The sequence below is a fragment of the Lolium rigidum genome, chromosome 4 (genome assembly GCF_022539505.1).
Source record: "Lolium rigidum isolate FL_2022 chromosome 4, APGP_CSIRO_Lrig_0.1, whole genome shotgun sequence".
Classification (NCBI taxonomy): Eukaryota; Viridiplantae; Streptophyta; class Magnoliopsida; order Poales; family Poaceae; genus Lolium; species Lolium rigidum.
In genome coordinates this window covers 237,505,899-237,531,790 of record NC_061511.1, presented here as the reverse complement: position 1 = coordinate 237,531,790, position 25,892 = coordinate 237,505,899, and the positions used below count along the sequence as shown (strand labels likewise).

General features: G+C 45.1%; 3 protein-coding genes and 1 non-coding gene across 5 annotated transcripts; 3 read left to right on the top strand and 1 right to left on the bottom strand.

Moving 5' to 3' along the window:
- The first annotated feature begins 9,950 nt into the window (after positions 1-9,950).
- On the top strand, positions 9,951-10,037 carry TRNAM-CAU. Its single transcript is given in 2 exon segments — positions 9,951-9,988; positions 10,002-10,037. It is a non-coding gene; the product is annotated as a tRNA-Met (tRNA).
- Positions 10,038-11,509: 1,472 nt separating this feature from the next.
- LOC124707327 (NADH dehydrogenase [ubiquinone] flavoprotein 2, mitochondrial) lies at positions 11,510-15,357 on the top strand. The gene is made up of 10 exons (XM_047238984.1): positions 11,510-11,614; positions 11,708-11,776; positions 11,870-11,935; positions 12,321-12,437; positions 13,314-13,391; positions 13,479-13,584; positions 13,705-13,751; positions 13,919-13,996; positions 14,597-14,662; positions 14,807-15,357. The coding sequence occupies exons 1-10, from the start codon at positions 11,525-11,527 to the stop codon at positions 14,912-14,914; spliced, it is 825 nt and encodes a 274-aa protein (XP_047094940.1). The 5' UTR covers positions 11,510-11,524; the 3' UTR covers positions 14,915-15,357.
- A 518-nt stretch (positions 15,358-15,875) lies between these two features.
- LOC124649925 (multisubstrate pseudouridine synthase 7) lies at positions 15,876-21,881 on the top strand. Its single transcript, XM_047189495.1, has 20 exons — positions 15,876-16,114; positions 16,209-16,409; positions 16,495-16,769; positions 17,034-17,106; positions 17,197-17,253; positions 17,692-17,771; positions 17,841-17,903; positions 18,137-18,224; positions 18,315-18,417; positions 18,507-18,610; positions 18,724-18,797; positions 19,165-19,229; positions 19,385-19,548; positions 19,626-19,693; positions 19,794-19,854; positions 20,173-20,210; positions 20,436-20,504; positions 20,735-21,059; positions 21,462-21,554; positions 21,647-21,881. The coding sequence occupies exons 1-19, from the start codon at positions 15,941-15,943 to the stop codon at positions 21,489-21,491; spliced, it is 2,112 nt and encodes a 703-aa protein (XP_047045451.1). The 5' UTR covers positions 15,876-15,940; the 3' UTR covers positions 21,492-21,554; positions 21,647-21,881.
- A 1,108-nt stretch (positions 21,882-22,989) lies between these two features.
- Positions 22,990-25,460, bottom strand: LOC124649924 (CRC domain-containing protein TSO1-like). Of its 2 annotated transcripts, none has more exons than XM_047189493.1 (6): positions 25,264-25,460; positions 25,100-25,174; positions 24,189-24,366; positions 23,999-24,100; positions 23,857-23,920; positions 22,990-23,718 (listed from the first exon to the last, which is right to left on the bottom strand). In XM_047189493.1, the coding sequence occupies exons 1-6, from the start codon at positions 25,458-25,460 to the stop codon at positions 23,222-23,224; spliced, it is 1,113 nt and encodes a 370-aa protein (XP_047045449.1). In that variant the 3' UTR covers positions 22,990-23,221. The 2 variants fall into 2 exon arrangements, with proteins under 2 accessions (XP_047045449.1, XP_047045450.1); XM_047189494.1 differs by having other exon boundaries at positions 24,192-24,366.
- Between the last annotated feature and the right edge of the window lie 432 nt (positions 25,461-25,892).

The window sequence follows — 25,892 nt, the reverse complement described above, 5'->3', positions numbered from 1 at the left end:
CTAGACTCGGTTGGCACCAAGGTTAAGATCTCTTATGGGTAAAGCAACACACCTCTCGCGAGTGTAATGAATCGTGATCCGTCACTCCTCGTTCCTGGATATGGAACTGCGAACGCGGCCGGAAAGGAGCTCCATGAAGTTCTAGTAAACCGGTGAAGGCCGACGGACATAGTTCTTCCGAATAAAAGCAACCTTTTGAAGAAATGGTTATGAAAACTTGCATTGGTATTAGACTTTCTGGTCTAATGCTCGTAGCTAGTGCATTAAACACCTCTTTCCTATAATGAACTTGTTGAGTACGCTCGTACTCATCCCACTCTTAAATCCCCGCTTAGATATGAAGGCATCGAAGGAGTATCTACAGTGCAACTCGAAGGCCGAGGAGTCAACAACTACTTCAAGAGACAAGACCCTGTCAGAGGAGTCAGATACCACATACATCAAGGAGAAAACCTAGTTTAGCCATAGAAGGGAACTAGTTTCCTAAACCTAGCTCCTACTTCGCTAGAATCTATTCTTAGCCTCTTTAGCTAGTTAAATACTCTACAAATAGAGTTCGTGATAAGACTAGTCTACGAGTCGTTCTTCTGGAGTTTATTTGCGGATTTACCTCATTGTATAGTAAGAGGTCGTGCTGATCTTATGTAACGAGTCCGTATGTAATTCTATAGACATGCCTTGGACCCGCATATGTTTCTGTTGTACCACTCTGAGCGATATAATACTAGTGGAACGGTGTTTCATTGGTGTTATATCAGACTTGCATACTACACCATGCAGTGGTATGCCGGGTCACCACACTAGGGCTTGGGACGGCGCGGACAGGAGAAGGCCGACTCCTCTGGGAGTCGGCAATAATTATATTGATTATTGCTTGATCGATATAGTCTATTACAACTTGTATTTATAAGAGAATTGCAAAACCCTAATCTACTAACTGGGCTAAGTCCCTAACTAGGCCTGGCCGGTCGGGCCAGTGGGCCCCCTCCGGCGATAGACGAGGCCGGTCATAACATCTCTGCATCCTTTGGTTTCTGTTGTGCCAAATCTGTATGTAATCCTTGTTGTGTACCGTGCATGCAATCTTGTGATATTCATGGCCATATGGCTTTCTTTTACAAAACCAAGATGTTCATTGTTGCTTCCTCCAAGAGTCTAGTTTGTTGGGGTCCTTTGACTGAGTCAAGTTGGCTGTGACTGTCCTGGTTGCTACTGGCGCTTTGCCCAGCTTGTGTGGGAAATGGAACGCGTGCACTGTGTTCTTCAGAATGAAGACATCTCACCCAGCTGTTTCAGGGAGCTCTGTTTAACTAAATGGGAAGAAACAAATATCCATAGGCAATTCGTGTCGCAGGTACTACTACTAAGAGATTCAGCCACAGAGGCACATGTGTACTGGTCTGGATTTAGCAGATGTTTGCTTATGTTGCTGCTAACAAAAGGTTATTAGAGCATCTCCAGCCGCGTCCCCCAAAGCGTCCCCCAAACCGCGCCGGATTGAACGTTTGGGGAACGTGTTTTGTTCGTGTCGCGTTTGGAGGACGTCGCTCCACAGCCGCGTCCCCCAAACGCCGCCCCCAAACATTTAAAGTACTTCTTTTTAACACAGAACCATTTATCAAATATAGCATATGAATAAAAATGTTTGCGAGGATTGTTTTCAAATTAAATTACAACAAACAATAAAACAAGTAAACAAATATAATAAATATGGCTAGATGCTAGATCAAGGTGCCACGGTATTTCCTTTGATCCTCCACAAATGCTCAACGAGATCAGTTTGAAGTTGTTCATGAACATTGCTGTCACGGATCTCTGCGTGCATGGCGAGAAAATCAGCAAAATCTGCAGGCAACTCATGATCAACCTCCGCAAGAGGGCATTCACACTCATAGGGACCAACATGTGACCTAGCATGATTCTTGCGATTATCCTCGATGATCATGTTGTGCATGATCACACAAGCTTGCATCACCTCCCACATTTGGTCGTGAGACCAGCTTAGAGCAGGGTACCGGACAATGGCAAATTGTGCTTGAAGCACACCAAATGCCCGCTCGACATCCTTCCTGCAAGCCTCCGTCGCGTAGCAAAGTGGGAATTCTTCGGACCTGATGGATTCGAGATTGTTTTGACAAAAGTGGCCCATTTTGGATATATACCATCGGCTAGATAATAGCCTTTGGTATATTCGTGGCCATTGATCTCATAGTTGCATGGTGGAGCATGCCCTTCCACTAGTCTGCTGAACACCGGAGACTGCTGCAACACGTTGATGTCATTGTGTGATCCCGTCATGCCAAAGAAAGAATGTCAAATCCACAGGTCATAATCTGTCACAACTTCAAGCACCACACTGCAATATCCATGACGCCCTTTGTATATACCTTGCCAAGCAAACGGGCAGTTCTTCCATGCCCAGTGCATGCAATCGATGCTTCCAAGCATTCCAGGGAATCCTCTGGCAGCATTTTGTGCCATGATCCTTGCAGTCTCTTCCTCAGTTGGCCCTCTCAAATAGTATTTGCCAGACTTTTCCACCACAGCTCGGCAAAACTTGTACATGCACTCAATGGCAGTAGACTCACTCATGCGAAGGTAGTCGTCATGTGTATCGGCAGGTGCTCCGTATGCAAGCATCCTCATGGCGGCGGTGCACTTCTGAATGGACGAGAACCCGACAACGCCTACAGCGTCGAGCTTGAGCTTGAAGTAGGGGTCAAACTCTCAAACGCCATGGAGGATATTCATGAACAGCCCCTTGCTCATCCTGTACCGGCACCGAAAATTGTCGGCATGTGTTGCATCATCGGCGAAGTAGTCGTTGTGCAGCATGGCATGCCCCTCCATCCTCTGCCGGGGCTTCGACTTCCTTCTTCCCGGCCTTGATCCTCCGCGGCGCGGCCTCTTCCTCTTCTCCGCCTCAGCGTCAACCATGTCCTGGAGGGATGCGATGATCAGCAAATGCTCCCGCGGGTCGTCATCGAAGGCTTGCTCGTCCTCCGGCAGCAGGGCAAGCATCCGTCATCGAAGGCTTGCTCGTCCTCCAGCAGCAGGGCAAGCATCTCATCGTAGCTGTCCATGGCTAAAGCAAAATCAATGGTTAAAATTGCGCCGAGGCAGACGACGCAACAAACAGCGGCCAATCGCGCCTACCTGGCAAGTCGTCGAGCACCTTCTGTGCGCGGAGGTGGGCGGATTTGACGGTTCTGGGACGCGCTGGCGAAGCGGCAGCGGCGGCACGACCGGCGGGAGCCCCAGCCATGACAATGGTGCCGACTCTCAGCAGAGATCAGACGCCCAAACGGCCGGAAAATCCAGCGGCGGCGGTGGGGTGGGAGGCGCGGGAAGGAAGGAGCGACGAGAAAAGAGGCGCGAACCAACGGTTTATGCAAATAGTCGCCGACATGTGGGAGCCCGCCTCGCTTTTCGGTGTGTCCGGCGTCCCTGGAGCGTCCCCTGTGGGACGGGGACGGGCTCGGGGCGCCGGACACCGTATCGGGCCGCGCCGGACAAAAATGGGCTTTGGGGAACGCGGCTGGAACGGTTTTTGGTCCGGCGCGCCCCAAATCCCTTTGGGGACGCTTTGGGGGATGCGGCTGGAGATGCTCTTATTGCGGTGCATTACTCAAACGTGTGGTGGCGCAAATGGATTGGCCACCGCATCCCCATCTGAATCATCAGGTGAAATTGATCAAGTCCTATGGCATGCAACTCTTCGATACTTGTGTTGCTTCTTAGTTTCTTCCTCCTGTTGTGAGGCTTGCCCCGTCTTGGATTTCCTAAACACAAGGCGTTGCTTTCTTCCTCCTGAATTCAAGTTGCATGCGTCTGCGTGATCCCCTGCTTGGGCTCGTTTGCCCCGTGCGAATCAAAAAGCCCTGGCGAATACCTCAGCGGAATCTGTGATGTCAGGGTGGCAAGTGCATGCCCACTTGACACAGGCATGATCATAGAGTATATATACGGTGCCTGGGTACACAAACTCTTCTTAGCACGTTTCAGCCGTCTCTCCTGCAGTCCTGCTGTTTGCAGCTTCTCTTCCACATCATACAAATTCAGAAATGGCAACGATCAACGCCACCACCGTCGTCGCCGCCGCCAGACCGCCACAGGCTCAGCTGAGACGAACAAGCTTTCGTGCCTTCCTTGGAGAAGTCGCCAAGGCCGAGATGCTGAGGTGCGGCTACTCCAAGAAAGGCATGAAGGCATGCTCATCTACGGACGGGCAAATAGCTCACACGCGACGTTTCTCACCGCTATTGTCTCTCATGCGTCATAGTTGACGGGAATAGCTGCCATACGACGTCTGTGAGCACCAAAATAGCTCCGACCCACCCATGTTGATGAAACGACCGTGTCACTTGTTTGGGCTGGTTAAGGAGTCATGAATTAGGGTTAGGGACTGCGGGACCCACTCCGTTAGGCCGGTTGAGTCAAACCATCCCCGACCGACCGAGCAGGAACGAACCGTGCCGAAGCGGAGCGCGCCATCTGAACGCCAGATCCCTCTTCGGGGGCGGCGGAGCTTCCCCTCCTGGGCGTGGCGGTTCCGGCATCGGCGGTGAGTCAAATGGAGCACATTCTCATTACTCTGACCCAATTTTGGCGAGGATCTTCCCCGAATCTGACCCAATTTTGCCCGACACGCAGACATTTGAGGGGGAGGGGCGGCGGCGACGGCGGTGGTGGCAGCAGTAGGCGGGCAAGCCAGCAGCCCTGCATTGGATGGAGCCGGAAGATTCAAATTCGAGGTAATCCATCACTCTCGTGCTGATTTAGCTTTTGATTAGAGCTCGTTCGGTAGCATTTCGTCTCACTCCCGCGCGCCCAAAACAGGGGAGATGGCCGGCGCCCGCGTAGCTTCGAATTGTCAGTCGAGTTCTTTGTATCTACGGCGAAGCTAGCTGATGGTAGCTTGAGGAACATCGAGAATGGCAGATTAGTTAGTTGGGAGGTTGAATTAGAAGAGATGGATCCACAAGAACTAGTTCTCCAACAAGAGCAAGCGGTGAGGAATGTTGTGGAGAAATTAGGGAGAGTATTCCTTGGGGTCCGGCGCAAGAAGTGGCATTGCTATGGTACAACGAGAGTAAGGGCGAGTATTCAAGAATTGAGGATGGCGGATCGCTTGTTGATGAAATTGATCGGCAACGAGGGTGGGAACGCGAAAGTGCTACATTTCGGGCCGAGCTTATTGATCTAAAACCAGATTCACCGGTTGGATATGTGCCATCAAAGTTTGCTCTCCAGATTGAGGAGGATGAGTGGGTCTGCAAGTAGACAGATAATGCCCATTGTAACCGAGCCGACGGTGTTAGCCGATGATGCACAAGAGGGATGTGATGGTGTCTGCAAATGGGGCTGTTGTTGATCGGAATTCGAGAGAACTCGCTCGAACAAACTGATTTGGTCATAGCACCAATGGATAATACTGAGATGGCCAATCTGTTTGGAATTCCAGTAGATGAGAAAGAAAAGAAGAACAAGAAGAACAAGAAGGGGAGGGATGCAGCTGATAGTTATGAAGATGTGGATCCAGAGTTGATGAAGGAAGCTGCAGATGATGTTGATGATGCAAATGTTGAAGAGATGGTAAATGTGTACGACAGGGTTCAATATATGGCCACCCAACACATGGATTCTCAGTTGGCTACTATGTAGACCATCTATATCAACCTGAATGCTTGCTATATGACATAAGAAGACAATGTGCACAGGTTTTCCATTTTTTTGAATTTTTTTTGAATTTTTTAGGCTCATTTGAAAATTGGTCAACCCTAGCTTTCACCATGAAAAACAAGAGTTTGGCACATTGAAATGAAAAACTAATTAAGCTTGGATCCATCTTAGTCACTCCAAAAGGAAGCTCTAGTCATGTTTTGGAAAGTTTTCATGATCCAACCCAACATCACCTTTCAAACCCTCGTGACTTCGTACTACAGGGTTCAATATATGGCCACCCAACACATGGATTCTCAGTTGGCTAGTATGTAGACCATCTATATCAACCTGAATGCTTGCTATATGACATAAGAAGACAATGTGCACAGGTTTTCCATTTTTTTGAATTTTTTAGGCTCATTTGAAAATTGCGTCTAACCTAAGGTTTGATCACCTTACGAGCAAAAACGGCAAAGTGAAAAGAAATTCCAAACCAAGATCCTTGTTCCTCACTAAAAGGTGAAGCTATTGAAATTTGAAAATTTTGAAAAAGCTTTTGCAACCCTTCAAACGGTCGAATAAACCCAAAACCACTTAAAAACCTTCAAAACCGTGGGCGATCCGTGGTTCGCAACGTGGACCGTCCATCCATTGATCCTCGACCGTGCGATCTTGTCTTCTAGAAGGTGGCTCACACTGATTCGTGGATAGCCCGTTCTGCAATCTGATTGGTTGGATTTGTAAGGAGCCGGGTTGGAATGTGGTGCACTCTATAAATCGTTAGACGCATGCAAACTCTCTTTTTTTATCCTTCGTGGGCCCCGCTCCCATGCACGCACGCGCAGCAGCCACATGCATTCACACGTCGCAGCGAGGCTATTTTTCCAGAGATGCCCTGCGCCGCGTTTTTTCAGAGAGATGCCCTGCGTCCCCGCTAACCTTTTTTCAGAGAGATGCGCGATTCCATGCGTCGCGTCGATTCAAAGATGCCCTGCGTCGCGTCGATACAGAGAGGCGCCCGGTTCAGAGAGATGGCATCACGGGAGGGAAAAGACGAGCACGAACGACGTGAATACACGGCCGACGAAGCGGCACACGGGTGAGTGACACGTACTATGAGGGCTATTAATTCACCCTATAAAACAGCACCCAAACCTACTCTATCTCTCACACCGCATCCCATTGCCTCTTCTCCTTGTTCTCCAAAACACATCTCAGCCGCCGTAGCCCCTCTCCGCCGTAGCCCACCATGCAGTTCAACGGCCCGACGTTCCGCCGTCCCGCTATCGTCGACGAGCAACAGCACGCACCGGCAGGCTCGTGGAGAACACCTTGAGGTGCCGGTCCATCTCTAGGTGGAGGCCCGCGCACGAGTTCGCCACATTCTTCCTCGTGGCTCGCTTCGCGCACCTCCCACCGGGCACGCCGCCGATGTTCCACATCACGCAGGTCCGCCCGGGAGGCAGCAGCCTCCAGGTCACCTTCACCAACCGCTTCGACGCCTACCATCTGCTCGGCCAAGCATTTTGGTGCGGCTGCGAGTTCATCGCCTTCACCATGTGCAACATCTTCACCCAGTGGGACTACATCTTCCCGACCGCCAGGCACATGCACAGCCTCCCCTACATCCATCCCGACGAGGAGTGAAGGGCAGCGCGACGACGAGGAGCGAGGGCGACGAGGAGTCCACGAGGAAGATTCTTTCATGGAGTCAGATCGAGTCTGTCGTTTTACTGTTTTACTACCTATATTATTTTCATTAGTGTCATCGTGTCATCGTGTTAGTAGTGTCATCGTGTCATCGAGTCAGTAGTGTCATCATGTCATCGATCGAGTCAGTCGTGCCATCGAGTCATGTATCCTATTATGAAAATATTTGCTATATTTGCTATATTTTATTTTCTATATGGTCCCTACTCTTGCATGCAACAATAAATATTTTCCATACACAAACTTGTCTTTTTTTGTGTGCACCAAACTTGAATGATCTCCCAAATACCAACAAGAAATATTTTCCATACACAAACTTGAAAGACAGGGGCGGACCCAAGTACAAGCTAGTGGGTGCTAATATATATAAGAAATGTGCTAAAATATATAAGAAATGTGTTAATGTGAAACTTCAATAGAATTTGTTCGCTTTTAGAAGAAAATTATTCAAAATGTGCTAATATATATAAGAAATGCCCCCACTCACACCATTTGCCCCCTCTCAAAATTTTGTCTGGATCCGCCACTGTTCAAAGATGCCTTCTGTTTAACTTGACACGTACACACATATGTCTACATGATCCATCACAACACCACAATAATATTACAGCCAAAACAGACGCAATATGATTGAAACGAAAACAAAAAAAAATATTATTCACTAAGCCAAAATGACAAACAAAAAATCTATCGGGTAGTACTCACGGCTTGGCCCAATAACGGGCCCAACATAGAGCCCATGAACTACTCATGAAATTGTCACTTTTTCTATTTCGGAATGTGCTAACTGAACTTGGTTCCAGTTAACTGATTGTCACTTCTTCCACCCCTAACTGAATTTGGATTAGACTTGAAACATTCATAGCTAATTTTATTCGAATTCGTTTTACAAACAACATCCTACAAACAGCAGCCCCGCAATCCACAACTCCTAAATTCAAATTGCTAATCCGAACGGAATAGAAACAACAAATAAATGGCAATGATACACACATAGAATGCTCCTGCCATCATGTTTGACTGCTTCTTCAAGTGCACAATTTCGCTCAATTGTTTGTTCAATTTCTACAACTCTCCGTTCATCGCTCCATTCACCGCAAAATCCTCCCGAACGGATCTGTTTGAGATCACCTCCTCCACAACAGATGCGGGAGCCTGGATTGGGGGAGGGGGGGGGGGGGGGGCAGCACTTCAACTTTAAGTCCTCGAGTTCGAATGTACTTATCCATCCACTCGAAATGGCCGCATTCATCCAATTCCTGAAAAGAAGATCGGAAACCCTAATTCCCAAATTCCCAAATTCCCAAATCCAAATTCCCAAATCGAGTCAAATCGGGACGAAACCCTACCTTTCCATCCCGGCCCAGGTATGGCTTGCTTTCGCATTTGACGAACTCGCGACCGACGTTGCCCCTCTTCGAGCGCACACATGTCAACCGCTTCGCAGGGTCGACGCGAGGGCGGTCGGGGCATCTACTCATCGCGATTTCTCCGTAACGGGGGCATGACCTCTCGTGGAGCCAGATGCGGAGCTAGACATCCCTCGCCGCCGCCGTCACGGACCGTTGCTGGGAGGAGCGGGAGGAAGAACAGGGGAACGGAGGAGCTGGGAGCTGGAGGAAGAAACAGGGGAACGGAGGAGCTGGAGGAAGAACAGGGGAACGTCTGAGCTGGCGAGCTATGGGCCCTGCATAGCAACGGTCCACTGGTGGGTCCCGCGTAGATATGTGCTGGGTCCTTGTCTGAGCTGGCGAGCTATGGGCCCTGCATAGCAACGGTCGACCGGTGGGTCCCGCGTTCAAACGAGATCGGCACAAGTAATCCAGATTCGTTTATTCCTTCGCTGTTAAAGGGCGTGTCGGGCCGTGGCTATTTGGGCCGTTGCGTCTGTCGTGCGCTAGCTATTTCGTCGAACGACGTCGTTTTCCAGCGAATACCGGGGAGAAACGTCGTGTGTGAGCTATTGACCCTCTACGGACCTATCTCCGGCGGTCCTCAAGGGCATGGGGCTCCGGCGGTCGGGACCGGGGCTGGTCGAGGAGCAGATGGACATGGAGGACACGAAGCTCCGGCGGTTGTCAAGGGCTCTGAACCCGGGGTGGATCCTGTGGTGCGTGGTGGGCCTCATCTTTGTCCGCCCACTACATCTGCGATGACCAACACAGCTCCGGCCGGCGGCCCACCGCCACCACCTTCCTTATTCTGCATTCTTGCATGTCTGATCCGTGTAACTGCTGCAGTTAATCTGTCACGCATGGATGGACGCTGAGTTACTGTAATCACTTACGAGTCACCCAAGGAAAGCTGAAACATAAGGCAGTTAGCTATGTCAGTGTTAAGCTACTGGAATTGTTAGTATCTCACTGCCAGTATGAAGCGATTTTGGTTATGTTAGTCTATCCCGTCAGTGAGTTCTGTTCAACTGAATGGGAAGGAACAAATACATGTAGGCCACTCGTGTTGCAGGCTTGCAGCTACTACTCACATAGTCGCATCTATGAATTTCCGGGTACTTGTGCTAGGAATCTTCGCTGCTCCTGAGAACTAAAGTGGTTATTACGTTGAGATAACACAACGGGGTGGTGGCGCAGTTGGCTAGCGCGTAGGTCTCATAGCTAATGCGAGTGATCCTGAGGTCGAGAGTTCGAGCCTCTCTCACCCCAAAAAACCCCGTGGCCTGTAATGATGAAACGCTCAGCGACAACTTGGGTCGTCGCATTTCCACCTGAATCATCAGGTGATTCGAGCATCTCTGAACATTGCCACACTTTTTTTTTGCTGGTTCGAAATCAGGGACGAGCATTGTCCCTCTGTTTTTTTTTAGTGACAACTTTTTTTTTTGCTGGTTCGAAATCAGGTGATTCATGATTCCTTGTTTTAGTCTCCACGTTCAGAACATTGTCCCTCTGTTTTTTTTTTGCTTGTTTGAGTCATGTCTGTATTGCTGAATCCAGGGCCGCGTCTCGTATGTTCATTCTGCGTTCTAATTCCATGATCCCTGAACTTCAATGCTTGTTTCAGCCGGTGGTTGATTAGTTCAAATACACCAATATTCATTCGACATTTGGTTCCCCAAAGCCTGGTTAAATTCCGTAACACGCTATGCTTGCTTCTACCGAGGAAGATGAACCATTGCTACACTTTACCATCTTACATTGTGTGCCTCCGCCTTCATGTTTCAGTTGATGCTGGTGCTCTCTCTTGGCTCTTGCTGTAAAAGCACCCTTGCTTTCCCCGGTGAGCTGGTACTGCAATTTCATTATGCCAATCCTTATGTTATTGTTGTAAAAGCACCTTTGCGATTATATTCTCTGTCAAGGCTATAGCCAATGTGTTTTAGCTCCCGTTCAACAGTACTGGTGGAGCGGCACAACAGAAGGAACTTGAGCCTTGACTGCGTGTATCGTGTTGGTGCTCTACTTTCTAAGTATGAGTAATGCAGTTTGATCATACAACTTCTCAAATTTTGGAAAATATGCATATTGCTCTTGAAGTTTAACATCAGTGCAAGTCCTGCAGTGATTTAGCTGCAACCATAACGGCAAAAAACATCAGTGCAGGCAGTGTTGGAAAAGGCGACACCTAGGAGACGCTTACTCACGCTTAAGCACTAGGCGATGGACAAACGCCTCGCCTAGGGCATAACCGGAAGTCTAGGCAGGGCAACCATGAATTGTCTTCCCCGCGAAGAAATGATGTCATATTTCACAATCGAGACATATGGGCCATATTCTAATGGTAGTTGGTACTAATTTACTCATTAACATGCACTAGATTAATGTGTATTTACATATGATAACCTATTTACACACTTGATGGTATAAACTATATGCCCGCCTAGGCTGCGCCTAGGACGCTTAAGCACCGCCTAGGCACTAGGCGAATGCCAATCGCCTCGCTTACGCCTAGCGCTTTTTCCAATCTTGAGTGCAGGTAAACAAGAACTTGAATGGTCAGGGAAATTGAACAGAGACCTGCTGCTTGAAACGCATTAGAGGCTTATTGGGCTGGGCCTCGATACGAGGGCCCAGCAGGCCGGTTTTGCCATTTCATTACCGAGCAAGAGGGTGTCTCCTTCTCCTGCCTCGCAGGCTCACACACAAGCGACCACACGCCGATACCACCACCACCAGCTACCTCGCCGGCCGCCATGGCCGCCCGCCTCGCGGCCCGCCGCCTCCTCGGCCTCGCCTCCGCCTCCGCTTCGCAGTCCGCCGCCCGCCGAATCGCTCCTTCTACGGTTAGCGCGTCTCTCCCACCCACATCCCGAATCCACCCCCGTCGATTCTCCCAGGTCAATCCTCTGATCCCGTTCGCCAAAAATTCCTTGCAGATCTCATCCCCCGCCGCCGCGGCCGCCACGGGCTACTTCTCCAGGACCTTCTCCTCGGCGCTTAACTACGTGAGCACTCTCGGATCCGCTTCTACGCTTTGCCTGATCTGTTTTGTCGCCAGGGAGTATTCAGCTAGATTTATATGTTGCCTTGTTTTCTAGCACATCGATTCGCCGGAAAACAGCCCGGACATGCCGTGGGAGTTCACGAAGACGAACATGGAGAAGGTACTGCTCTTCTCCTTTTTCTGGGGTGCGCTTGTAGCGGGAGGACTGTTGAATCACTTTGCTAGATTTGGACTTGTGTAATCAGATGTTCAGACAGGGTTCTTAGGATAGCATTTGCACTGCTAATGTTGTTCGTCCAGTAGATAATGCTCTTGAATGCCAGCCGTCAGGTTAACTTCTATTTTCGTTAATGCAAAGGGCAAAGTCTTGTTGATGTTGTGTATTCGTGTGACACCTTGAGAATAAGTAAATGTACTAGTGCTATGGGACTTAATGTTCCATTTCTTACAGAAGAAATGGCCTCAGTGAATACTGTTGGTGCGGACTATGGACACATTTCAAGTCAGTTATTATGTGGACTAAATTTTCTGTTGTAATGTCCCAGGTCAAGGAGATTCTATCTCATTACCCAAGCAACTACAAGCAATCTGGTATCATCCCAATGCTTGATCTTGCACAGCAGCAGCATGGTGGATGGGTCCCAGTGGCAGCAATGGACGCTGTAAGTTAGAATTTGTGCAGATTTTGGATAATTACCTTCCAACTTCAAGATGCTATTTTGTATTCCATTTTCATATAAAGGGTGAAGTTGTTATAACATACGGTTGCTTATAGCTCATGTAACTTCTTTAGTTTCAAACCTTTATCTACCTGTAGAAAAGATGCAGAGCCTTGTTGCCCATTGTTTCATGTTGTATCTGTTGTTTTCAGCATACTCTTATGCCTATTCACTATGTCTGGAACACTTAATTAAAATGGGTTCGAGACTTGAATATTTGTACTGAATTATGGTTGCATTTTAAATGGAACCGGGGGGCCTGGCCCCTATATTTATAAAAAAAAAATTAAAATGTGTATAGGTGCACAGGAAAATATCATGTGCATATTGAAACATTTTGAAGTGAGTTGCCGCCATTGGATAATTGCAACGTTATTCTGGATTTGATATTCAATAATAAAATTAGCCTTATTAGGAGACCTGGAGTCATGGTTTTAAGTAAGAAAGAACATGTTTGTTATCCATGTTAACATAGTAATTGAAATCTCTTATTTTTTTGCGGGTGTAATTGAAATCTCTTATGATCTTGTTATTTTGTTTCTGAAGTTGTTCCGTGGAAGTCTAAAAATATTCATATGGCAGCTCACACTATTCTGGAGCATAGTATTATTATACAATGCATTCAAAGCTGGAGCATATATCCTTTCTTACCATGACTGTTAGGTTGATAATTTGACTACAATTGTCATAGTCTTTCTTAAACACTGGTCTAATATATTTTATGGTTTTTTACCTTTCTACTGTTTATCCATTTATCTTAGAGAAGTTAACTCTTCTCATTTTTGAGTGTTCCTGATAAAATTATGTCTTCCTTTTCAGATTGCTAAAATTGTCGAAGTTGCGCCGATCAGGGTCTATGAAGTTGCAACATTTTACTCAATGTTCAACAGGACTAAGGTACCTTGATGCATGCTGCCTACACTGTACTCATTACTAGCACTACTAGCACCTCCTTTACCATGTCACTCTTTTCATCCCATGTAGGTAGGAAAATATCACCTTTTGGTGTGTGGAACTACACCTTGTATGATTCGTGGTTCACGTGATATCGAGGAAGCCCTGCTAGAGCACCTTGGAGTTAAACGGAATGGTTCGTATATACATGGAGTTATTTTGATAATTTCGAATTTGTTAGCGCAAACTCTGTCTTCTGAACAAAACTTTCTTTTGCTGTTTTTGTGATGTACTTAACATTTTTATTCATTCGCAGAGGTGACAAGCGATGGTTTATTTTCTGTTGGGGAAATGGAATGCATGGTAACGCCATGATCTGAAATATTTATTTTACCTGGGTTTACACTTTCAAATGTTTAAATGTAGGAATGGTCTGTATTATGTTTGTGATGAATGATTTTGAATGCTTGGTTATGATCTACTTTTACTTTAGAAAGACACTTTTATTCACCTTTCCGTCGTATTCACAGGGTTGCTGCGTGAATGCTCCCATGATCGCGGTGGCTGACTATTCCAAAGGTTCAGATGGTTACTCATACAATTATTACGTAAGTTTATTTTGTTCTCCTGGCAGTACTAATGCATATAAAATTTAACATTGCACTACTCTGGCATCCTAATTTTTGTCCTTGAGCGTCCACACTTACTGGTATTACTAAGCATCAGTGACTTGATGCTGGTATAATGTGGTGGGCATTGTACCAGAAACACAATGAAAACTCTTGGAGCACAACCGGTTCAACCTGATTAGATACAGAACAAAAATGTGGGTAATGGAAGAACGTGATTACTATGTAGAGTTACTAGGGTGTATTGGTAGGAAAGGGGTGAAATGATAAAGAGTGGTTTTGCATGTTCAGAACAATTGATTTGTCTAAATTGTTAAGTTCATGTATATGCATAAATCAAAACCTGTCAACTCAAGAGACAAAAGTTCTATGTCATTGCTCGTTCGTTCTATATTATATCTTTATTGGGGGCATTGGAGAGGTTGAAACTAGAATGTTGCTGTGATTATCTTTTTAACTAAGTTTTTATGCAATAGAACTACTGCATCACTGCAGACATAAAGTTGCTAATTGGATGGCTTGTTAAAACTTGTTTGCCTTTTAACTTGAGCTTCTTTTTTCCTACATTTGCCTTTACAGGAGGACCTCACTCCAAAGCGTGTTGTTGAGCTGGTTGAAATGCTGAGAAGAGGAGAAACGCCCCCTGTAAGCTTTAGCCATTTTAATAAGATTCTCCTACTATATCTGGCCACAGATTTTGCTGTCTGAGTATTTTAGTACTATATGTTTAAGCCCCAGCATTTTGGCTTAGGATAATACACCTATTCTGATGATTGGTTACTTTTGCAGCGCGGCACACAGAACCCAGAGCGGAAAAACTGTGGTCCTGCTGGAGGGAACCTCACCTTGCAAGGCGAGCCAAAACCTCCACCATGCAGGGATCTGGATGCCTGCTAGGTTTGCTATGAGCTACAATCGGATATGTATGCCTGCTAGGTTTGCTTTGAGTTACAAGCACACAAATAAGTCGGTTCGCAGTGTATGTTGTGGAAACCGCAAACAACTGATAGGCAATTTGATCTTTGTGGTCACCATCTCTTGTTTCTTTTTTATTCATTTATGCCATCAGCTAAACTGCCGCCCATTAATAGAGATAGTGCTGTTTCGAAGCTGAGGCGGTGAAAGCTTTGTATCCGGCAAAAGAAACTGGGGCCCTGGGCATCCTTGGAGAATCGGTCGCATTTGCTGTTATGCTACTCCTGCAGTGTTAAACTCTTGTTGTCCGTGCATTAAAGTTTAAACACGGTACCGTAAGCCTTACGGTCCAGACCTGGTACACATTGTGGGTTACAATTTGGTCACTTTGATACCAATGACTTATTTGGTCATGTTTCTCTGAACTTTTGGTCCTAGATATTCCTTCATTTTTCTTGACTACAGTACTACATTAGTCTTTGACATCGAGTTGTGTGTGCATATGTACAATGTGATCCACGATGCAAATTACCTGCTCTATAGCACCTCTTCTCAGCCTAATGTATTTTTTCTTCCTCCACTGTTTTCATGCTTGGATCTTCTTGCACCCAGATTCCCAGAAGGGTCCTAACTGTCCTGCCATCGCCGCCGAGACTTTCTCTATTGAAAGTGTATTCGGGGTGTGTGAAAGGATTTTCGTGACAATATACGTGACTTATGGTTCCATATTACTCGATGATTACTCTCTTGTGTGAGGTAAATTAAAACAGGATTGACTCGCTGGCCCCAAAAGATTGAAAAGAAGCGGCATATGGTTTTTTTCCCTCTTCCTGCAGTAATTTTGAAAAAAACACGACGCATTTCAGGAACACCCTTCCGAATATTATCACCTCACCGTTCGGGGCATAATTGCAAATTTCCACTCGCCATTTTCCTCCGGCTAAACCCTTCTCTTCTCCATTTCCCTCCCAAAACCCTAACCCCCAAATCCGAGCCACCACTCCTCCCATGGCGCGCTCGAGCTCCGTCACCGAGGCCGAGGTCGGCATCACCTGCTTCACCTCCTCCTCCCTCCCCGGGTTCCGCGGCGTCCTCAAGCACCGCTACTCCGACTTCATCGTCCACGAGGTCGCCCGGGACGGCTCCGTCGTCCGCCTCACCTCGCTCGATCTCCCCGACGAGGTACTCGCACCCTCCCGGCCTCGCCGCGCGGAATCCGGTTACCAGTTTCGTCGCGTATCCGGCCCCGATCTCATTGCGATTCCGTGTATGGCAGTGCGTGGAGCCCAAGGAGGAGGAGAAGGCGGCGCCGTCGGCCGACGCGGACCACTCGCAGGCTCTCGAGAAGTTCAGTGGGCTCTGCGGCGAAGCGGACTGCAGTGCGGTGAGGGGGCTTATCGAGAAGGCTGCGGCCGGCGGCGAGGCTGATTTCCCGCCGGTTATCCTCTCGCCTGACGCCGACAAAGCTCATCGATCGGTGGGTTTGGTTCCCAGGTGCTTGATTGTTCTGTGTGGTTGAATTGGGGGAAGTGGCTGATTTGGGGTGTTTATTCTTTTTGTAGGAGGTGCATGGCTTCTTCAAGAATAACTTCAAGTTCTTGGTCACAGACACAGTGGAACACAGCGACGGGGTACAGAAATGCATTAGGGTGCGTGTGGGGTCTGAAGCTGGAGGAGGGCGAGGTCGTGGTGGTGGCGGTGGCGGTGGGAGGGGCCGTGGTGGGAGGGGTGGTGGCGGGAGAGGAAGGAAGAGGAAGGACATGAATGGCTCTGATTGGGGGCCATACGACAGTAGAGGGTCGTCTAATTGGCCAGCCCATATTGGGAAGTTCCTGAGGTGACAGCATCCTGTTTGACTTGATCATCTTATCATCTGTTGTCCTAGATCATAAAATCCTTGCCTGCATTGAGTATAGCACCCATTACACTTTTTTGACATACTTTGATTGATAGGCTTTACTTGTTTAAATTTGGTAGCACGAGTAATGTAGCTATGACCAATCATGTATAGTTGTCTAGTAAGGGATATAATGCTTGCATCACGTCTAGTTTTGCTTCTAACTAGTGTTGTAACCGGAACTACCATTCTGGCACTGATCAGGTTTAACCTTTGCAAAGAGAACAAGGACACACAAGATGCATTGGGTGTGATAGGAAAAATGTTAGGACTCCAGGTATATCTTGGCTGCTATTTCTTTCTTTGATGGCAGGATTCGTTACCCATCCTTTGCTAGTCGACTAATGACTGACTATGCTTTTTGCAGTCACGCGCATTTGGCTTTTCAGGAACAAAGGATAAACGTGCTGTTACCACGCAACAGGTGTTTATTCCTCATATGTATACCAGCTCTGTATTTTTAAATTTACTTCATTGAATCATGGTTGCGTTTTTTGGATAAAATGGCTAAATTATCACACACAGGCATGGTAGAAAAATACTTTATGTGGTTTTTAGGCTTTTAGCTATAGCTAATATATGTAATTATGTATGCTATTGTGCTGTTACAACCATAAGATAAATAATAGCATCTCTGGTCTAGAATATTGTGTGTCAATTTATTAGTAATATGCATTAGATATTATTTTAGTATAATTGATCAACTATACTTAGTTATGTATTTTGGTTCATGATTTTCTAGCTCTTTGGTAGATTGGTTATGTATTCTTCCTGTGCATAGTTAGTTTCTAATTCTTGTGCCATGGCTATAATCTTTTGCATGTAATTGCATTGGCTACTTATCTAATTCATTTATTATTAGGTCACTGTTTTCAAGGTACCAGCTAATAAATTAGCTGCACTGAATAAGCGACTGTATGGCATCAAAGTTGGAAACTTTTGGTAGGTGACCAATTAGTTTTATAAACTTTGTCCTAAACAGTAATTTGGCAACTAACTAATCCTTTCTAGTTATGTGAAGGAGGGACTTGGTCTTGGTCAACTCATGGGAAATCGATTTACAATTACTCTGAGGTACCATGTCTTCTCTTTCTCCTTATAGTTCAGAGTATATAAGTGCTCCTGCTCTCCCCGAAAGTGTAACATAAACAAGCAATTGCAGGACTTATTTGACTTGTAACTATGCACTACCATACCACTAACAGTTATTCTATAGTTCCAAGCTTTGTTGTGTGGTATCCCACATGCTATCCATTTAAGAAAATTGAGCAAACAGAGAGAACTTATGTTTACCTGCATTTCTCCAGAGGCGTTGTTGCAGAATCTGAAGACATGATAAAGGCTGCTGTGGATGGTTTAGGAAAGAATGGATTTATCAACTACTATGGTTTGCAGGTACAAAACCAGGAACTTCTGCTTGTGCTCAAGAACTTATTTCACTGTTATTTCTGAATCTCATCAAGTTTATCTATTTTTTCTGGTTAGCGCTTTGGAAGTGGTTCAGTACCAACGCACCTCATTGGAGCTGCTTTGCTTAGAGGAGAATGGAAAACTGCTGTGAACTTGGTTCTTGATCCAAGGGAAGGAGATATCCTGAATTGATTTTGTTTGTATCTAATTAGGATTTGCTTATTATGTTGTGCCAACTTTTGTTCAACATAACTCAATACTCCGTACAGCGTGATGACATAAAGGAGGTGCGTGAACATTACAAGCAACATGGTGATATTGATATGGCACTGAGGAACTTCCCTCGCCATCTTGTAGCTGAGAGGTCTATTGTAAGTGTACTCATTTTTCATTTACATCTACATATCCTTGTATTAGATGAACGAGAGTGCCTTGTTTCCTTCGGTTAGTTAAACTAATCTATCGATCCGTGCATTCTTTCCAGCTTCTATGTTTGAGGAAATCCCCTGATAACTATCTACAAGCATTAAAGGGTATACCAAGAACGTTAAGAATGATGTATGCTATTTATCTTTATTTTATTCTGATTTTTTTTTCTTGGTATAACTGATTGCTGCAAATTAAGGTAAACGACAATGGTTACTTCTCCAAGAAATGATAGTTATAGAATACAAAAATTTGCTATCTAAAAAGTAGTATACATCTCTTTATAATTGATCACTTAGATATAATCTGTCATCAACTGAAGTACATCGGCTTTACGTGTTAGTCAGCAGTATTCTGCATTTGCCTTGGTGCTTTGCTACATGTGTTATATATCACTCGCTTTATTGAAGCATATCTTTTGTTCATTTTTCAGTGTTTTGTTAAATAATCCTCACGCTTTGTTTCTTACTTTTTACTTGTCACTGACCATTTCCTATAGGTATGTACATTCTTACCAAAGTTACCTTTGGAATCATGCTGCCAGCATGAGAGTTGAGAAGTATGGTCAGTCTACTTCATCCTTGTAACAGCTGCTCAGTTTCAGTTGAATCATTATAGTTTTGTGTTTTGGGCTAACTTTTACTGTTTCTTGAGGTAGGTCATCTTGTGGTGGACTTCTCCATCCCTTTTCTTATATATGCTAACTGGTGACTTGACAGGCATTTCACAGGTTATAGAAGGTGATCTAATTTATAGCAAAGAAAGCCGTCCAGAAGAAGCAACTTCCGTAGGTACCTCAGAAGCTGATGATGGCCATACAAATTCGTCTGACCTTGATATTTCTTCTGAAATACTTCCAGAAGAAAATATCCAATCCGTGAAGGTTTGTTATAAACCCAAATGCTTATACACACTGTTCCTTCTCAAATACCTATCCCTGCACCTTTGTTTCTCTTGTAGATAGTCGATTCTGAAGATTTATTGAAAGGGATTTACTCGTTTCAAGATGTTGTCCTTCCTTTACCTGGGTAACAAGCAATTCACATCTGCATTCATTCAGTTTTTCTGTCGTGTATCCACTTGGTAAAGTTTTTTTTTTTATTCTGCTTATTTATTGTTGCAATGCAGTTCACAAGCATTGTTCCCTGGGAATGAAGTTGCTGAGATTTACCATGAAATAGCTAAAAAGGTAATACTATACTACAATTTGTATTTCATATTTACTTAGAAACTCTTGTTTGCTCTGGTCAAAACTTGTGTGTTGTTGAATTTTCTGTACATGCATTTCCAGTTTCTATTCACTGAGTAAGATACTGCAATGTTGTTGCTTTTGGACTGTGCTGACCAAAATATGTGTTTGAGTTACTTTTTTTCCTTTGTGAATAATGGCTGTCCTACTGTAATGTCACATGCTTTATCTTCAAATCTGTTATGAATCATACAATATTTCTTTGTGGCTTCTGCCATGACGTGTATCATAATGTTACTTTGGATTTTCATGTCTCAGGATGGCATTAGCTTGACAGAAAGTGCTCATGGTGTGAAGTAAGTTTCTTCATATATCTCTCAGAATACTTTTTTTTAGCTCTGCACAGTCCTTGCATCAAAGGCAGCTCTAGATAGTGCAGCCTAGTGCATCGTGCAATCACAGTTTTGTTCTACTTCTGCAATGTATTAGTAATTTCATACACATTGCATTTGCACATGCTTGTTATACTGCTACGTCACAATCTAATATTTTTCTTGTATGATGCAAACATCATTTGTAAGGGAGTTTTCCATTACAAACATGAAAGGAGGTTACCGTCGGGTGTTCCAGAAGCCTATTGATTTTGAGTGGTACGTGTATTTCCATCAACATTTTACCATATTAATTGATTAAAACCACTATCTTAACTCTCTATCCATTGAGCTTGAATAGTCTCAATCTCTTCATTGCATAACTAGTTTTAGTGAATTAACACTGCCATCTAGGAACTCTTATTTCTTTCTGACAGAAGTCCGCAACACTGTTGTGCTTAAATTAAACATGACTGCATTGTTCCGATAAAATGCTTCAATGGTTGCAGGGAACTGATGACATACACGGACGACAGTGCATCTTTAGCAGAAACTGATCTGGATCTTCTGTCCAAAGACAAGCTTACAGATGCAAAGGTAGCTGCAAATGAGCCCACATCTACTGGAAATTCTGTCTCCAAGACTGCTGATTGCAAGTTGGAAGGGCCATTGCAGACCTCCACGCCAACTAGTGAAACTAGGGTAGTAGAAAACAAGTCGATTGGCAGCTCAGATACATTGCCAAGCAAACTGGCTGTGAAATTAACATTTACTTTACCTGCATCAACCTATGCTACAATGGCAATCAGGGAACTGCTAAAGAACTCAACCTCGGTATGTTTCCATTGGTATTTATATTATGCTTTTACTAGTATTTGATTTTAAAGACTAGTATAATTCAACCAATATCTGTGCTTTATACAGTGCCCAATGTTTTAGTTCTTCAATTACATTTGAATGACCTTGGGCCGACATGATTTCGTAGTGGCCTGCTGTTGCTTAACTAGGTCGCAGTGGTTGCAAGCGATTGCTGATAGATTATTTGGTGTGTTCAGAATGCCATGCCACTATGGTGTATGGTTCTTTTTTAAAGAGTGTACACAACTGACGAATTCATCAATGGAGTTCTAAACAACGCATTTACACATGACAGTTGTATATGAGATATTTATTTGTATGTTATTTATGGCATGATGTGTCACATTTGTTGAATAATCTCCTTTGGGCTACTTGCAGGTCTCGTACCAGAAAACACTCGATTGCTAAGTTTTCTCTATGGGAACTGATCTGTGATCTCGAGGACGTGATATGGTTAAGCTACATGAGTAGGTATGGTGTTTCAAAGACTTATCCTGTAATAACATTGAATTAAATGGCACTGTTTATTGGTTATCTTAGTTCCTACTTCTGTTCTTTTGCAGTGAGAGCTTCAGTTGGATCCAAGAATCAACGAATGAGCAACCCAGTGATGCTCCCCTTTGGTGCCCTCAAACAATATGAGTGTTTGAAACTATGTACTGAGCGCAAAACTTGTGGTTCTTATGTTGTACTAGAATGGAGCATGTCATAATAAAGATTGTATGACTTTTCTAATAAAATCAGGGTATGAAAGCTGCTTGGGGCATTGTGACAAAGCTGAGATTTTGCTGGATGTCATCCCATCATGTTGTTTTGCATTTGAAGTTTCCTGCTTATTTTGGTTTCCTTTCATCATTTTATTTCCATGTGCTGCTGGACTGGGCCTAGGAATACTCTCCGTGAGGTTGTCATCGGGGACCAGTGATCCACACGAACAGCCGGGTGCATGCACGAAGATGACCCAGTCTGTTTGGTACAGGAGGAAAGAACATTCCTAGACTTTGGCAAACAATTCTTTTTTGGGGCTGAACACCTTCACTTGCACTGGACCATGCTGGACCACAAGAATATTTCTAGACTATTTAGAGCACATATGTATGCGCATATTCCATAAGAATCTCGTTGGAAAATAAAACAATTTCTAGACATGAATTCTGCTGTAGTTAGCCACTTTTCTATTCCGCCCGTTCCATATTATTAGATGTTGTTGACTTAGTATAAAATTATACTAAGACTAGCTCCAATAGGAGTATCATAAGTAGTATCATGCATGCCATGTTGGCAAAAATCTGATGTGTCACATCAATTAATGAGGTGAGAGATGAGAGTAGTATCAGAAGACTAGTCATAGTGGGGAGTAACATAGAGTAGTAACATGGTGCATGTTACTACTCTATGTTACTACCTCCATAGTGGGTAGTTACATGTATGTGGTATCATGCATGCTATATTTATTTGATTGTAGACTCATATTGTCTTGGGAAGTGTGATGTTATGGTAACATAGCTAGTTACCACCTCAATCTCTTTCTTCATTCATTGTCATGCCATGTCACCAAAATGCTTTGGGGTGTGTGATGTTACTCCCACTATGAGTAGTCTAATATGATACCGTATCATGACACATAAACCTAGAAAACTTCATGACAAATACATCATGTACACACATTTGCATTGAGATTCTACAAAACATTAAATATGATATAAGTAGGATACCATATTATGTTACTATGCATTGTGAAGGTGGTATCACAAACTAGTATCATGTACATGATACTAGTGTATGATACTTCAAATTGTGACTAGTCTAAATCAGTGACAACAGTCACAGAATGGAATGGAGGGAGTAGTAAACACATTCCAGGGCAGGAATTCCTAGTTTCCTAGACAACATTTCAGGCAGAACATCACAGTAGCTGTAGGTGCATAATAACAAATCAATTATTATAACATGTTACCAGGTACTCAGCTGCTAGCTCTCTACAAAGGCAGGTGATGGAAATACAGGATACATCTCAGTATACAAGAAAACCCTAAAATCTCAGCAATTTTCAACCACCAGCAGACATTCATGATCTAAATTAAGATTCAATACTCAGCCCTCAATCTCTGATTGCCAACAATACTAGAAAACATGTCCTAAGTCAGGTTCTGGATCTTGCGCTTTAGCCACAGCGCTCGGACATCTAGGCCAAGAGAGACGAATATCTCCCGGTTGCCCTGCTGCAGGAACACGTCAGGGGCTACCGATTTCTCCACCTGCGAGAGCTCAACCATGCCATTCAGGATCTGGACGCATCTCGAGATGCTGTAGCTGTCTTCCTGAGGCTGATGCTTCGTTAGCTGCCAGTCATGGTTTGAATTCTTGTTCTCCCCAGAGATATCGACCGCCCGGTCGTTCATCTGCCGCTTCGAAGACTGCCACGAGCGGGACTGCCACTGCGACAGCGCCTGCGCAGGCAACAGGTGTGTATCTCTGCTTGAAGCCTTGTTCCGAGGTGGAGTGTGTTGGAAAGAAGATTCCTTCGATATAGGTGATTGTAGACGCTCCACGACGAAGTCATGTTCATCCTCGCTCTGATCCAGGTCCGCACCGGTGTACAGAAAGCGCTTGCTCTCTTCCGTCAGAATACCTTCTAGAGTAGGAAATCAGTCACTAGTTAGTGCATTATGATTGTAGATGGGAATTATTTATACAGCTAAAAATATTTCATTGAGAAAAAAATGTATTTAGAAGCATTAGTCCAGTATATAAGAGAAGCATTTCTTAGTACCATTTTTTCCAAAAGGATTCTTGCAATCATCACACCGGCAAAATAAGGAGCATCCTGTCCCATCCTGTTCATAAGAAGAATCGATTTGAGAAGAAATTCGTAGACCCCAAAGCTTTAGCAAAGTGGTCGAACTAGATGGAACCTGGTAGCAATCACAGTATTTCTTCAGGCAACTTGATTTCTTGCAATTGCAGCCTAGCCTTGGCGGAGTTGAAGAAGAAGAATTGTGCGCGTCTTCCTGCAGCTGACAGAGACAAAGTACGAATATTATTATTATGAACCAAATGAAACATTTAAAAAAATGTGACATGTAACTGAGTCAAGAAAACAACCACAGTTTCAGCATTAGCTTCGAGTCTTCTATTAATTTTCATAGACATGCGCTTCTGACGTGAAAGCAGCACCTTGCGGGTGGTCTGAACTGTCTCTGCAAAATCAACCTTGTTGAAACATGGCAGGCATCCGCATCTTTCAGAACAATAACCTCCACCAGAAAAACATGGGCAATATCTGCATACGCAAACAATTAAGATCTGCGTTACTGGTCCATCAGAGAATCCTTTACAAATCTCAGTTCATAAGCAAATTAGCACCAGATAACGGCATATAGATACAAAGTGATTTTGAACTAATAATAACCATATAATAAACGTTTTCATAGATAAAATATAATGTGTTGCAGATTTGCAGTAGATAAGAAAAAATGACTTGAGCTTCTGAAAAACTTCCACCGTAGCTGCTAAGCTTGGTGACATAGATGTAATCTGCTCCAGGAGCTATATGGATCAAACGAGTACTAGAGGTAACTACCGAAGAGGAACTGAAATAATAATCAAGTAACATCATGCACTTCCCAGCATGAGAATTTTGATTCCTAATTTTAGGAGCATCCAAAGCCAGCGCTTATATCTCGCAAATATTTTCCGACAAATTAACTACAACCAGTTCAAATTACTGGACTAGAGAACATCGCATGGATATGTTTAAAAAAAAAATTAAGCAGATATCAGACAGGGATATATCAAATTAGACCGAATCAAACCATCCCACCCTCGCCCTAATACCCCTCTCTGGCACCTAAATGGAAACAAATCTGAGCGGAAAAAAATCGCGTAGCACCCAACATTTCAAAATCGGGTAATCCCTGTCCTGTCCGGAGACTCGGAAGCAATCGCAGGGAGAACATCTTAGCGCCTAGCAACAGAATCGGCGAATAAGAGAAGGGACAGGTGGGGCGGCTTACAGCTTCAAGCATCTGGACTTCTTGCAGGCGCAATGCTTGCAGCCGTTCCCGTCCGCGGCCTCCTCCACCTTCTGCCTGCGCAAACAACGGCACTCAGATCAGCGGACCACGAAAACGCTGGAACGGAGAGGCCGCGACGAGCCGGGCCGGGCGGGGGAACTCACCTCTTGGGCGTGGAGGCGAGCGCGAGCTGGTTCATGGCGCCGGGATCCGCCTCTACCACCGGCGGCAGCGGCGGCGGAGGCGGCGGGGGCGGGGGCGAGGGCATGGGCTCCATGACCGCCAGCGGCACCGGCTCCATCGGGGGCGGCGGCGCCGGCGCCGGCGAGGGCGGCTTGGAGGAGATCGGGGTGGCCTCCATGGGAGCACGAGGGGTCCGTCCGGGTTGGGGGAGAGAGGTGGCTGCCTCTTTTGAGACTGTGCCTGGGGCCCGCTCCCTTGTGGGGTTTTGTTTCGTGGTTTTTGGATGGATTCTTGGGAATTTTCGACGAAATCCGGTGCGTTTTGGATGCCTTTTTATGGAGGAGTGGTGGGGGTTGGTGGGATATTTGTTTTGATTTGGAAGGTTTTCAAGGTTTGGATCTGGAGGTGCCTTTCGGTTTCAGAGTTGGAAAAAGGAAGGCGTTTAAAGTTTTACAAATTTGGTTTTCATGCGGTGTTCTCAGAAAACGCGTTGCTTTGAGGGCGATATCATTTTATTGTTGAAGATACAGTTAGCTGGAGCACACGGACCATTATACTGCTTGCTACTATATCCTAGATAGATATTGCATATTCAATGCAAAATATTGCT

What these genes read in the sequence shown, in the direction of transcription:
- LOC124707327 (XM_047238984.1), top strand. Translation starts at nt 11,525, where the DNA reads ATGGCCGCCCGCCTCGCGGCCCGCCGCCTCCTCGGCCTCGCCTCCGCC. An exon ending in CAGTGGCAGCAATGGACGCT is followed by an intron (nt 12,438 to 13,313) that starts GTAAGTTAGAAT and finishes CTTCCTTTTCAG; the next exon opens with ATTGCTAAAATTGTCGAAGT. An exon ending in TTGGGGAAATGGAATGCATG is followed by an intron (nt 13,752 to 13,918) that starts GTAACGCCATGA and finishes TCGTATTCACAG; the next exon opens with GGTTGCTGCGTGAATGCTCC.
- LOC124649925 (XM_047189495.1), top strand. Translation starts at nt 15,941, where the DNA reads ATGGCGCGCTCGAGCTCCGTCACCGAGGCCGAGGTCGGCATCACCTGC. An exon ending in CCGACAAAGCTCATCGATCG is followed by an intron (nt 16,410 to 16,494) that starts GTGGGTTTGGTT and finishes TTCTTTTTGTAG; the next exon opens with GAGGTGCATGGCTTCTTCAA. An exon ending in GAAAGTGCTCATGGTGTGAA is followed by an intron (nt 20,211 to 20,435) that starts GTAAGTTTCTTC and finishes ATCATTTGTAAG; the next exon opens with GGAGTTTTCCATTACAAACA.
- LOC124649924 (XM_047189493.1), bottom strand. Translation starts at nt 25,460, where the DNA reads ATGGAGGCCACCCCGATCTCCTCCAAGCCGCCCTCGCCGGCGCCGGCG. An exon ending in CTCGCCTCCACGCCCAAGAG is followed by an intron (nt 25,175 to 25,263) that starts GTGAGTTCCCCC and finishes TTGTTTGCGCAG; the next exon opens with GCAGAAGGTGGAGGAGGCCG. An exon ending in GAATCCTTTTGGAAAAAATG is followed by an intron (nt 23,719 to 23,856) that starts GTACTAAGAAAT and finishes TTCCTACTCTAG; the next exon opens with AAGGTATTCTGACGGAAGAG.